Here is a 13,274-nt window from a genome sequence, read left to right as displayed (position 1 = left end):
TAGTACTTACCTGGCTCAGGAACTTGGTTCTGCGGGCTAAAGCCTGCCAGGGAGCTGCGAGTTGGGACCACCCCCTTGTTGGAATTGGCTGAACTTTGCGACACATCTTGTTGGCTTTCCCATCGGCCCTGGAGGGGGAAAGATCAAACATTAAATATTGTTGTGTGGGATGGAGAGACAATCCTTTAAAAAAAAAAAAAGAGCCCTGTTCCCTTGTACTCCCGGCTGGGAGTACAAGGGAACAGGGCTCTTTTTATCAGAGTCTGTGCTCTGTTCTTTAGTTCTTAATTGTGGAGGCCAGGAAGCAGGAGGTGGTGAGGGAGGGAAGAAGGAAACCTAGGCAGTAGCTAGGGATCCAGGGAGCAAAGACCCAGTAAGCCGGGAACAGCAGAGGGGCTTTCTGCTTTTCTTCATCATTTTTGCCCCCCTGGACGTTGTCTTATGTGTGCTTTCATTTAACCGTCTCCTTGCAACTAATTGATTATCTGGAGAGTGTTGAATGGGACTTCTGAACTTTGCGTGAGACAAACAGCAAACAGCACTATGAAACATTCTCTCTGTTGTAACCCACCGTGAGTGCTTTCTAGGCTGTGACTGTTTCCTGAGAATATTTTAACAAGGGACTCCCGAAAACCTTCTCCAGCACACCACTTCAAGAAACCTGAGAACAACTTACATACAGTCAGTTTTTTCCAAATCTTGTGAATTCATGCTTTTAGTTGCATGGGAGCAAACCAATAAAATTCTTTAACCAACAATGTAGCACCAAATGCCCACAAAAGTTTATAGATTGTAAGGCCGGACCAGGATACAAAAGCCTCAGAAATGGGGTATTCTAGGATAATGATGACTTGGGAGAGTCATGGGGCTATGCTTAACCACAACAGCTCAAGAGACTCCAGCTCAAGTTTCCTCTCCAACTGGAACAGCACTGGCTTGATCACATTGCGGTAGTGCCGCATTTGAGTGAGTGAGGGAGGGAAGGAAGACAGCTCCTCCTACTACTACAGCAACAACTTGCTCTCCAGTCCTGGGGCAATAAGGGATCTTGTATAATCTGGACATGGCTTAAGGCAGGATTTCGCAAACCTGTCCCTGGGACCCCACAGCCAGCTGGGTTTTCAGAATATCCACAATGAACATGCATGAGATAAATTTGCATACCAGCATATGCAAATTCCTCATGCATATTCATTGTGGATACCCTGAAAACACGATTGGCTGTGAGCTCCGCGGGACAGGTTTGGGAAGCCCTGGCTTAAGGGGAGGGAGGTTTAAAAGTGGGAAAAGATTGAAAAGGGGGATGCCCTGTTGACACATACACTATAAGTATAATTTTCAAACAAACGTGTGTGGTGGCATACATGCGTGTATATGGCCGTGAGCAGATCTATGCTAGTATTTTATAACTCCCACGTATAATATATGTGCGTTTTATAAAATATGTATACCTCTACTCCACAACATGTGCACATATGTAGGCTTATGCGGAATACATGCAATGCATTGACAGAATGTGTATCAATCCATTGAATGTTCGTACTTTTCCTTTTTAGATGTGAAAATAAAGTAGAATTTATGGGCTGGATTTTTGGAGGATTTATGTGCGTAACCGGTGACGCGTGTAAGTCCCAGAGCTTTACTAAAGGGGCGGTGTGTGGCGGTCCAGGGGCGGGGTCAGAGGCTCCAGGCACAGCGGCCATTTGCCACTGTGCCCGGGATCGCGCACCGGAAGTTGGCCGGTGCACGCAACTTACTTCAGCCCCAGGGCTGAAGTGCATAAGTATCTTTTAAAATAGCAACTTATGTGCATAAATATTAACCCCATCCTGGAATACCTCTAAACCTCCCTTTTTTTTACACGTGTATGTGTGAGTGTGTGAAAATGAAAAGGCGTGCATATTTTTTACTTTTATAAAATACGGAATACGCGAATAGAGGCTACTTAAATGCGTATATGCTCATTTTTATGCATGTAATGTTTTGAAAATTCACCCCACTGCATGGCATGACTACATTTCTCCCATGCTGACCACACAGTTCAAACCTGGCCATGGCAGAAATCATAAGGAACACATCCACTTTGTAATAAAAGAAGCTATAAAACGAGGATCCAGGAACTATGGTGCTTATTGATAGCTATATTCCTGCTTCTTGTAATAGATGGAAAAGCAATCTTACATGTATTAATTTACTTTAATAGTCTTCTTAACCTTGGAGAAAATTCAGTACTTTACATATTCTCAGCAAAGTCCCATCACATGCTGTACATAATAATCAGAGATCTGCTTCTCCTGAGGTGACACTACAATTTACTCTTCCAAAAAGTTAACAGTAGTTGAAACTCTACTTAAAAGATACTGGTTTTGCATCATTTTTGAAAGGTCTGCAAAGTCTCCTGCCCTAATAATACAGCATATTCTTTAAATAAGATTCTCACTGGGGGACAGATAAAAAATGTCTTATAAATAAATGAGGTCAATATTCAGTGGCAGACTGATACAGAAACGCAGGAGAGCGGGTGAGTGCCCGCTCTCCCTGCGCGCACAGGCCAGTGTTCTGTGATACAGTAAATAAAAATATGCTAATTAGGGCCCGCGGTAAAGGAGGCGCTAGGGACACTAGCACGTCCTTAGCGCCTCCTTTTTGACAGGAGCGGCGGCTGTCAGCGGGTTTGACAGCCAACGCTCAATTTTGCCGGCGTCGGTTCTCGGAACCGCTGACAGCCACGGGTTCATAAACCAGATGCTGGCAAAATTGAGTGTCCGGTTTTCAACCCGCGAGCCGCGGGCTGATTTTACATTTTTTTTTATTTTTAATTATTTTTTACTTTTGGGACCTCAGACTTAATATTGCCATGATATTACGTCGGAGGGTGTACAGAAAAGCAGTTTTTAGTGCTTTTCTGTACATTTTCCCATTGCCAAGAGAAATTAACGCCTACCTTTGGGTAGGCGCTAACTTCTGAAAGTAAAATGTGCGGCTTGGCGGCACATTTTACTTTCTGAATCGCGCAGGAATAACTAATAGGGCCATCAACATGCATTTGCATGTTGCGGGCGCTATTAGTTTCGGGGGGACTGGACGCGCGTTTGACGCGCTATTACCCCTTACTGAATAAGGGGTAAAGCTAGCGCGTCAAACGCGCGTCCAACCGCGGGTTAACAGTGCACTCCACCGGAGCGCACTGTACTGTATCGGTCTGTGGGAAAGTTATTCAGATAAAATTACCCAACTGCATTACCCACACATTCCACATGACATACCTGGATAACTGTAGGACGAGTATTTTTCCAACCAGACTTAGCTGGCTAACTTCAACTGGGTATCAGTGAATATCAGCACTAAACTTAGCAAGGGAACAGGGAAATGTTCTTATTTTGGGGGGGGGGGGGGGGGGTGTCTGGGTACCTAAAAAGTTACCCAGACAAAGCCTTTGGATATCAACCTCAATGTTCTCACAGGAATGACTTCAAGAAGAGAAGGCTTTGAAAACAAACTCTTGTAAGCAGAAGTCCTAGAAATATCATTACTGTAGATTTTTAATGGCCTTTTTTTTTTTTCACTTTCAGGGCCTATCCTGCACATAGAATAAACAATGGCACTCCCCTTGGAGTCTGGCCCTTTGGGTGATTTGAAATGCTGCAGAGGGTGGAAGCAGGGGTCAGAGTTCCCAGAGGAATGGCAGATCAGTGATAACATTTCTAGCTGGCAACCTTGCCACACTCCCAGGAACTCTACCACCTGCCGCCCACATTTCCCTAGCATTTGCCCCCTGAAGAAGTGGGAGAATGGTGAATGGTGAGGGTCTGTGTGTGGCAAACTTTCTCCAGGTTGGTGCAAGGGTATTAGACCCCTAGGCAAACTTTACCTTGCACAACCTCCCTCCCAGCCCTCCCCACACACAATTACAAGCTGTGCATTTATAATAACAGATTTTACATGAAAAAGGACATTTATAGTCTTCTGAGGTAAACATATCAAAACATGATCTATATTGTTTTTACATACACTACTGTGATGCCAACCAGATAACCCTGCAAATACAACACTTTGAACCCATATGATATTAAGCCTATTGTAAAGTGAATCAGATGTGTGCTTGGCCATGAGTAAACTACATTACAATATAATAAACCTCCCATACCAAAACAGAACTGAGTGCTAGCACTCGAACAGTAGCAATCCTACCTATGAAAAGGCAACACTAAAAAAGTTACATCAGGCCCTAAAACATCAATACACCTCCTATAAGAAAAACAGAACAAGCCAGGCTGCTATAGATCCCTACACAGAAACACAGAATCTCTTCTTTTATCACTGTCGGATAACATCCTCATGAACCTTGGAAAAAAAACAGCCCTGCCTGCTCATCCTTCTGGACTTAACTGCCGCATTCGATACAGTTAACCACGAAAGTCTCATTGACAGACCAGCTGAGATTGGCATCAAAAACACAGCCTTAAACTGGTTCAAGTCCTTCCTCCAGAACAGGTACTACAGAGTCAAGATCAACAGCAAAGAATCTTCTCCTTTCAGTTCCACCCTCGGAGTCCCTCAAGGCTCTTCGTTATCACCAACATTATTTAACATCTATCTACTCCCGCTTTGTAAACTCCTCTCTGAGCTTAAGTTAACACATTACGTATATGCAGACGACGTCCAAATCCTCATACCGGTAAACGACTCTCTGGACAACACAGTACGGCATTGGAATATCTGCCTACGCTCCATCAATAACCTCCTTTCTAATCTCAACCTGATACTCAACACAGACAAGACAGAGTTCCTACTAATCACTCAAGATGGTAATTTTCTTCTAAGCAGCTCGCTCCTTACAGCGCTCCCAACCATCTCTCCTAAAGTCAGAAACCTCGGGGTAGTCATGGACAATCAACTGAACTACTCAGGTTTCATCAATAATACGGTGAAGGAGTGCTACTTCAAACTCCAAGTTTTAAAAAGACTTCATTTTCAGGATTTCAGGTCAGTCTTGCAAGCGATTATCTTTTCAAAAATCGATTATTGCAATGCTCTTCTTCACGGCCTCCCAGACAACTCCATTAAGCCTCTCCAGCTGCTTCAAAATGCAACTGCAAGGATTCTTACCAAGACAAACAAAAGGGACCATATAACACCAATCCTAAAGAAGCTCCATTGGCTCCCAGTCAAACTCAGAATCCTCTACAAGCTTTTATCAATCACCTACAAAGCTATTCTTAACATCTCACCGCTGGACCTTTCTACCCCCCTGCAACTTCATACCTCAGCCCGTCCTCTTAGATTAGCGCAGAGAGACACTCTTCAAGTACCTACAATCAAGACCTCCCTAAGTAAAAGAGCTCTCTCCTCCGCAGGTCCCAAACAGTGGAATTTGCTCCCTCCCGACCTCAGGCTGGAACAATGCCCAATCACTTTCAAAAAGAGACTTAAGACTCTACTGTTTAGACAAGCTTTCCCATAACCACTCGCCGTTCACTACTACCTCCACGGAACTTCTCATCCCAAGCTTAGGTTCCTAAGTTCATTTTCTTCACCGCCTTAGCTTTCTATTTTTTGTATCTGATCCCCATTAAAACTGTAATAACTCTTCTTCCCTCCACCCCCCCTCCTCCTGCCAATCCTCTCTCTCCCTGTTTGCCTATTATCCCTAAAAATTTTCCAGTTCTTTCAGTTGACACTTTACATTTCCCCTTGCTTAAGTTGCACCCAAGTTATTTCCTCCCTTGTTCTATGTAAGACAACTTTTGTTACTGTCTGTTTTGGTTGTAATGTAAACCGGATTGATAATTAACTCTGTTATTTGAACTTCGGCATAGAAAAAGTTATAAATAAATAAATAAATAAATTATATGCCAGCAGAATACCTCACCTCAGTCACACATGCAGAACACAGATGGACCCTCACCAAATACAGAATAAAGACATCAAAGAATAAATAGAAACATACATACAAAAACTGAACTGGAAACTGCAAGAGGCCAGACTGTCTATGCAGTGCAACAAAGTAAAAACAAACATTACTCTTCATAAAATAATAACACATCATAATAGTTAAACTATACAAATATAAAGAATAAATATTTCTAAACAGCTGAGGAACAGATCATTCAATAAACTCAAAAATGTTTAAAAGTTCTCATAAACTAATAAAATATTTCAAAACAAACAAACACCTAACAATTGAAACTAATAATAATAATAAAAAAAATCTCCGCCCTTCATGCCTGGGATTTTTTTGATATCCAGTCACCTTGAAACTGTCATGGATTGGGTGAGGGAACTGCACAAACTTTCTCTATCATATACATATTTTACTCCCTCTCTTACACACACACCCATGCTCTCACACACGCACACACACTGGCTCTCACACTCACACAACAGGCTCTCATTCCATCTTACACACACACACTCACTAAGGGCCTCCCCTTTCTTTCTTGTGCTGTGGCAGGATGGGGTTCGCCATGGCCGGGCCTCTCTTTGGGCTGCAGCAGGATAGGTTCCACAGTGGCTCTGTAGCGGGATAGGGTCTGCCATTTCACCTAGGTGCAAACTTCTGAAGTCAGACTGGAATGATCTTGTACATCCATTTACAGATTCATGTATCATAACCAACAAAGTATCTATCAATTTTGACAAGCAGAAGATATGCAAGGATTACGATTAGCCAAAACCACAGACTTCATGAGAATGGGGTAAAGAGTGCCACACCTGACTTGAAACTGAGGAACAGAATTAACAGAAAAAAATGAATCATAAGAAATGTCATATTGGATCAGACAATCAAGCCCAACATCCTGTCTCTGACTGTAGCCAATGCAGTTTGCTTAAAAGACATTCAATAGATACCAATGGGGAGTGCCATTCTGTCACCCTCTCTCAACTCATGTTCAAGTAAATCATCAGAGCAATGGGACAGCCTGGATAGATTACTTTGAAAGATAAGTCTATCTTTTCTTTACCCTCTCTTCAATGGCTCTGGGAAGAGAGGATAGACCAATCAGGAACAGAGGTGGTATTCTCCTCCATCCTCCCAATCAAGGATAAAGGCGCAGGCAAGGAAGATCACATTCTGGAGATAAATGAATGGCTGCATAGATGGTGTCGACAAGAGCGTTTTGGCTTCCTAGATCATGGGATGATGTTTCAAGGATTGCTGAGCAGATATGGGGGGTCCACCTGTTGAAGAAGGGGTGCAGTGTCTTTCAATACAGAATGGCAAACTTAGTGAGGAGGGTTTTAAACTAGAATCATCAGGGACTGGTGAACAAAACCTTAAGGTAAGTAAAACAAATACTTGTATAGAAATGGGAATAAAGCGCAATATTTGGAAAGCCATGTATTCTAATCCTCATAGTATGGGAAAAAGTCCCAAATCTAGAAGCAGTCACGGAAGAAGTAGATTTAAATATAATAGCTGTTGCAGAGATCTGGTACATGTAAAACCAATTACTGGCTATAACCCCTCAACTCATGAGGTAAATACTTCACAAAAGTTTTATTTATTTATTTTTTATTTAGATTTAGGGAATTAGTATCAGATACTAAGGTGCTCTCTCTTATGCAATCTCCAGGCTCTTGCCCTCAATGGGCTTCAACCTGTATCATCAATGAGCACAATTTTTCACGTCATTTACTATTTCCCACTGAATTTTTTCACATAATAAATTGCAATTTCAACACCAATCTTTTCTCCATTGAATTATTTTACGTGATCAATTTCCAAAGCTAAAGTACCTATGCCACATTCAAAAAGGAAAGCAAGGATTAGAGAGCTTGGGGCTGGAACATATCCTTCAACCTACAATTGAGGGGTTCATGCTTCCAGTAGTGGGTACTATGACTCCGTGGCAGTCCTTGGCTTTTAATCCAGAAGAGCGGGTGGAACGATCGCCAGACATACAAGTCAGCTTAAGTCCCGGAGCTCCGTCTACACCCCCGTTTCCCTCAGAAGTTTTGTTAACTATTGAAGGTCAAATAGGTGACAGAGTGTTTTCTCTTGTCACAAATGAGTCTATCCCGGAACCCGGAGCAGTGGGGTTCACAGAGGGCTTAGCTCAGGGGGAAGAAGTATCAATTCCCTCAGTGGTAAAAGCCTCTACTCCTACAGGGAACAAAGAAATATCGGGGGAATTAAATCTTTTGTAAAACCAGGGATCTGAGTTTAATTTACTATGCCCAGCTATTCCTAAGCCTACTGAAGTCACTATGGACTCTATATGGACTGCAATAATGGTATTAGAAAAATCTGTATCCTCTCTGGTGGATGTTACTTCTAGTTTGGTGGGGAAAATTCAGCCTATGGAATCTAATATTTCTTTGAATAGGAAAAATATTGCTGATTTGGATTTAAAAGTTACTACTTTGCAAAAGAGAGCACATCATCCCCATACTAAAGGATCTGCACTGGCTACCCATCGCTTTCCGCATCCAGTATAAAACCCTCACCATCCTCCACAACGTGCTTCATAAAAACAACTCCTGGCTCAAGGAAATTCCTCATTTCTGCTCAACTAATCATCCAGCCAGATCCTCCCTTGCAGGCACCCTGCACACCCCATCCCTCAAAATCACTCACCTTACCACTACCAGAGAAAGGGCCTTCACAATCGCGGGCCCTACCCTCTGGAATTCACTTCCCACTCGTCTCAGTCTTGAACCGTGCTTGCACACCTTCAAAAAAGGCATCAAAACCTCGCTTTTCAGACGAGCCTACCCTGACGTTAACCAAACCTAGACACCCCCAATGCCACCCAGAAATATGCTGTAGAACTTGGAGCCTTATCTTCCCAACTATCCCCCTAAGCTGATGTAATTTAATGAAACGTTGTAAATAAGTGCCTTCTGTGGTTATGATTTTTTGTTTCAAATTTTCTCGTTCTTTCTGCCCTTTTTCTCCCTCTTCTCTTCTTTCTCTCCCGAGCCCTTTTCCCCTTCTCATCTGCTCCAGACTCCTATTCCCTGTTCATTGTAATTTCCTCCTTCACTGAGTTAATTGTAAACCGGCGTGATGTGTCCTACGAACGTTGGTATATTAAAAAGCTATTAAATAAATACATGAAATAAATGAAATAATCAAGTGCAATTGATTAAGTCAGATATGAGTCAACAAAGGAAATTAGAAAACATAGAAAATTCTATTAGATATTTAAATCTCCGTATACTTAATTTTCCTTTACTTGAAAAGGTATCTCCATTAGAAATGTTTAAAAAGTATTATTGGAAGTGTTAAAAATTCCTAAAGAGTTGACGCCTACTCTGGCTAAAGTGTATATGACTAAGATAGTTTCAACAGTAAGAAATCGACCTATACCCGAACCAGAGTTCGGCATAAGACAACTCTTGGAAACATCTATGGAAATAAAAATTAGTAAGAGAGGAACTTTGTTTATACAATGTGTATTTGCACAAGATAGAGAAATGATACTTAAAGCTTTTTCCTGTAATAGGAAATCACCTTTTCTAGGCCAATCTGTATGGGTCTTTCCAGATATTACACGTTCTACTCAGGAACGAAGGTAAAGGTTTCTAGTAATGCGAGATGAAGTAGTAGGTATGGGAGCTAAGTTTAGTCTTAGGTTCCCATGCCAATGTGTAGTGAATAAGAAGGGTGTTAAAAATGTTTATTTTGAACCTGATCAATTACGTAACTTTTTAGACTCAAGATCCCTGGTAAATCCAAGTTAAGAGTTATCTTGATTACGGTATAACTAAGTGATAAGTAACACTAAATCCTCTAGTTCTATTATTCTCTATTATGGATATGTTTCCTAATTTCTTTAAATCGCTCAAGTTAGGAGTTGTCTCATTTCATTAATATTACATGTGGAAGATGTTGCCATTTAGTTTAGTTTAATTTGCAAATAGAACCTGTTCCTTGTGCCAGTTAAGTATGGTATAATGTGAAAATGTAAAAAACTAATTTCCACTTGTATTTTTCTTTAAATGTACCTGTACTGATGGTTTAAAATCTTATAAATAAAAATTAAAAAAAAAAAATTGTATGTATCACAGTCTGTATTGGATGGATAGTCACAGTTTATTTTATTCCAAAACCCGGAGTGGAATTGAGTCAGTATTACTTTAGAACAGTGTGCACTTAGTTCAGCTCGCAGGGTGTGGCAGATTGCTTTAGGAGGTGTTTGTGAGTACTCTACCTGCAGCCTAATTAGCTAACACTTGTTTCTCTCCAGTGCAGCATGCAAACAGGAAACCCCCACTAAAAAATAAAATCCTAGTTTTGTCACAGCACTAATGAAAACGTAACTGAATGTTTTTTTTTAAACTAATCCAGACCAGGGCTAGCTCCCTTTAAGTCTGAAAACAAAACAAAAGATTGTAGTTTACAAAAAGGCAGAAAACGTCTAAATGCTTTTTTCTTTTCTGCTTTTGTCCTCTGACTAGTTTGCTGCAAAAATTGGAGCAGAGTAGTTGTTCCTAGCATGCTGTCAGGACTGACGGCCTCTGCAGCACACAGACACAGGATCTGGGTTCCAAGGGGTTTATTTAAAGATGGTCTTCTGATGTGTGCTTTTGTTCTGTCCAGTCCTGTATTTGGAATTCATTTGTGGCCTTTTGGTTTTATCTTGTCTGTGGCTGTCTTGTTTATGGGCACTCTTTAGTTCTTGTCTCAGCTCCAACTCACTCCTGTCTGCCTTAGGATTATCTTTTAGTTCTCAAGTGTGTCCACCTTCTAAGTTCTGCCGTCTATTAGAACCTGATGGCACAACCCAAGGGGGAGGTGGCCAGTCCAGGCAGAAGATTCTGGTACTAAGCCAGTCCAGTCCTGCAAAAGCCCACTCTATTAGGTTCCAGCCCTGCTCCTGTTCTGGGCGTTAGCAAACACCAGCACCACTGCCGTCACAGGAAGCTTTAAACTAGGCTTCCTGTCTCCTGGAACAGGGCAGTCCCATATTAACTGGACTATCTTATGATTCTTCTCACAAACATATGATGAGAGACATTGGGTTCATACAGAAGAAATGGCACTACAGCAACAAAATCAGGGAATGGGATCAACGATTAACTATGCAGCGTGGTTCTGCAAACAGATAAAAATCACTGTCTGGAATCAGCCTGCACAATGGCATAAATTTCATGTGGGGTTGATGGAAAATATCAAAGATGAGCTAGCAAGAGTAAATTCCATGAAAGAATTCCTGAGTTCATTGACCTGTGCATAAAAATCAGTGATGCTGAAAGAAAAAAGATCAACACAGTCATGCTAATTGTAAGGCAATGAGTAACCTCGCCTTGGGGCCAATGCAAGTGGATATCTTTTGGCCTTGATTCTCCATAGAAGAGAAAGAATGATGTAGGTGCTTGGATATGTGCCTTTATTGTGGAGGCAGGGTCCACAATGCTCAAACCTGGCCCCAGAACAACCAGGATGAAATTTGTTGGTTTGCGTTCCAAAGGGAAAGGTGGTAGGAAAGAGTCCCTAAGTGAGAAGACACTGAACTATAGCAGTGATCCTCCAACCATGATCATTAGGTGCTTATTCTGGCCAAAAATGACACTCCAATTATTGGTCCAAGGAGATGTTCATCTCCCAGCTGCCCAAAAGAGCTTACCTGGCCCAGTGGGAAACAACAGACTTGGGAAAGCACAAACTTCATGGACATCTCAGTGGCACAAACAGCAAGCATGCTTACAGTAAATGGGATTCTCTGTAGCTAGCAGGATGAATTAGCCATGACACAAAGGTGACATTATCAGATAGTGAAGGGACCCAAATCTCTAGCTTAGAAAAATTTTACTACTGAGCACTTATGAGAGTTGCTTTGCATGTGCTGGCTCATGAGCCCCTCAGTTCTCTGTAAAACTTAGCTTTATCTAGGTAGTTAACTCTCCAAAGAAGTGGCATGGCTAAATTCATCCTTCTGTTTAGAAGAGCCTCGTTGATGTTAAGCAAACTTTATCTCACCATTAACAAGCAGGGCTGATTTAGCCATGATGTGTAGGGAGTCAAAAGCTGAAGGTTGCGTAGCAGAGCCCTTGATAGGTAAAGCAAGTGGATAGGCTGTACAAAACTGTTGCTCGAAGCTAAAGTCAGTTTTTGAGAGATTGTCCAGACAGTATTAAAATGTAAAGATGTGCACAGAAGACCAAGTCATAGCTTTGCAGATGTCTTCAACAGAGACAGCTCTTAGATGAACTCAAGTCGCTATGGCTCTCACTTGATGAGCCTTGATAGAGTCTTTAATCTGAAAACAGGCCAAAGCTTAAAACAATGCACCATACAGTCCCTGGCTAGATGGACAAACTGTTTTGCGACTGTCATGCCCATTCTGTTGGGATCACAGGATACAACCAGTTGAAATGCCTAATGATGTTGCATTCTTTTCAGGTAATTGGATAAGGTTCATTTACAGTCCAGCGAATGAAGGTCTTTCTCCCTTTTACGCACATGCAGTTTTGGAAATAATATATTTATTTATTTATTTATAAGTTTTATAGATCATTCGGAATATACCATCATAACGGTTTACATAAATATTTAAAAAGTTAAATGAAATAAAACAAAATACAATCTTAACCAATAAAACAGAGAGCTCCCATGGCACCAAGAGGCAAAACATTCATTTAGCTTATTCTTAACCTCCTTGGATAGTGCCAGCAAGGAAACTACCAAGTACTCAATAACCATGCTGTCTAGTTGAGGGAGGGAAGGTTTGGGTGACACAGATGACCCTCCTTCTGCATTATCAAGACTGGATTAGTTCCTAGTAGAAACAGCAGGTAGACTGAATCTGATGAGATAGGAGAACCACACCTGTCTGTGCCAAGCCAAGGCAATGAGGATAAGATGTGTCCGGTCCTAGGGCATCTTCTGCACTGGCCTTGCCACCAGAAGAGTGGAAATGCATACAGATCTGCATCCTACCATAGCAGAAAAGTTTCTGGAGTGAAACTGGATTTGCTTTGAAGAATGTAACAAGTTTTCCACCTTCCTGTTGTTTTTTGATGTGAACAAGTCGATTGATGTTTGCCCCTAGAGATCGAACAACCTGTATGCCATTCCTTGATCCAGAGACCACTTGTGTAGATGGAAGACTCTGCTCAGATGAGCCGTCAATGTGTTGGAGACTACAGGAAGATAGGTTTACTGAAGGGAGGCCTGTGACTGAGAGCACATTCCCAAATTTTTTAAGATTCCTGACAGACGGCCAAAGATCCTGTGTCCTCTTATTGTCAGTTTGAATAAAAAGTATCTTCTGAGTTGACACTCTCAATAAATGTTGAATAGCTCACAGCTCTAAGAGGTTGAT

The 13,274-nt window shown here is 41.7% G+C and overlaps 1 protein-coding gene across 1 annotated transcript in view; it reads right to left on the bottom strand.

Annotated features, from left to right (window-relative positions):
• Positions 1-13,274, bottom strand: part of KIF13B (kinesin family member 13B) — a 428,508-nt gene that overhangs the window by 59,579 nt on the left and 355,655 nt on the right. Inside the window, exon 37 of the mRNA XM_029596896.1 lies at positions 11-128. Within this exon, the coding sequence (XP_029452756.1) occupies positions 11-128 (118 nt within the window). The remainder of the gene's footprint in view (positions 1-10; positions 129-13,274) is intronic.

This window comes from Rhinatrema bivittatum, chromosome 3, assembly GCF_901001135.1.
Source record: "Rhinatrema bivittatum chromosome 3, aRhiBiv1.1, whole genome shotgun sequence".
Classification (NCBI taxonomy): Eukaryota; Metazoa; Chordata; class Amphibia; order Gymnophiona; family Rhinatrematidae; genus Rhinatrema; species Rhinatrema bivittatum.
Note: the sequence above shows the minus strand (reverse complement) of the source record. Positions and strands in the feature narration are given on the sequence as shown.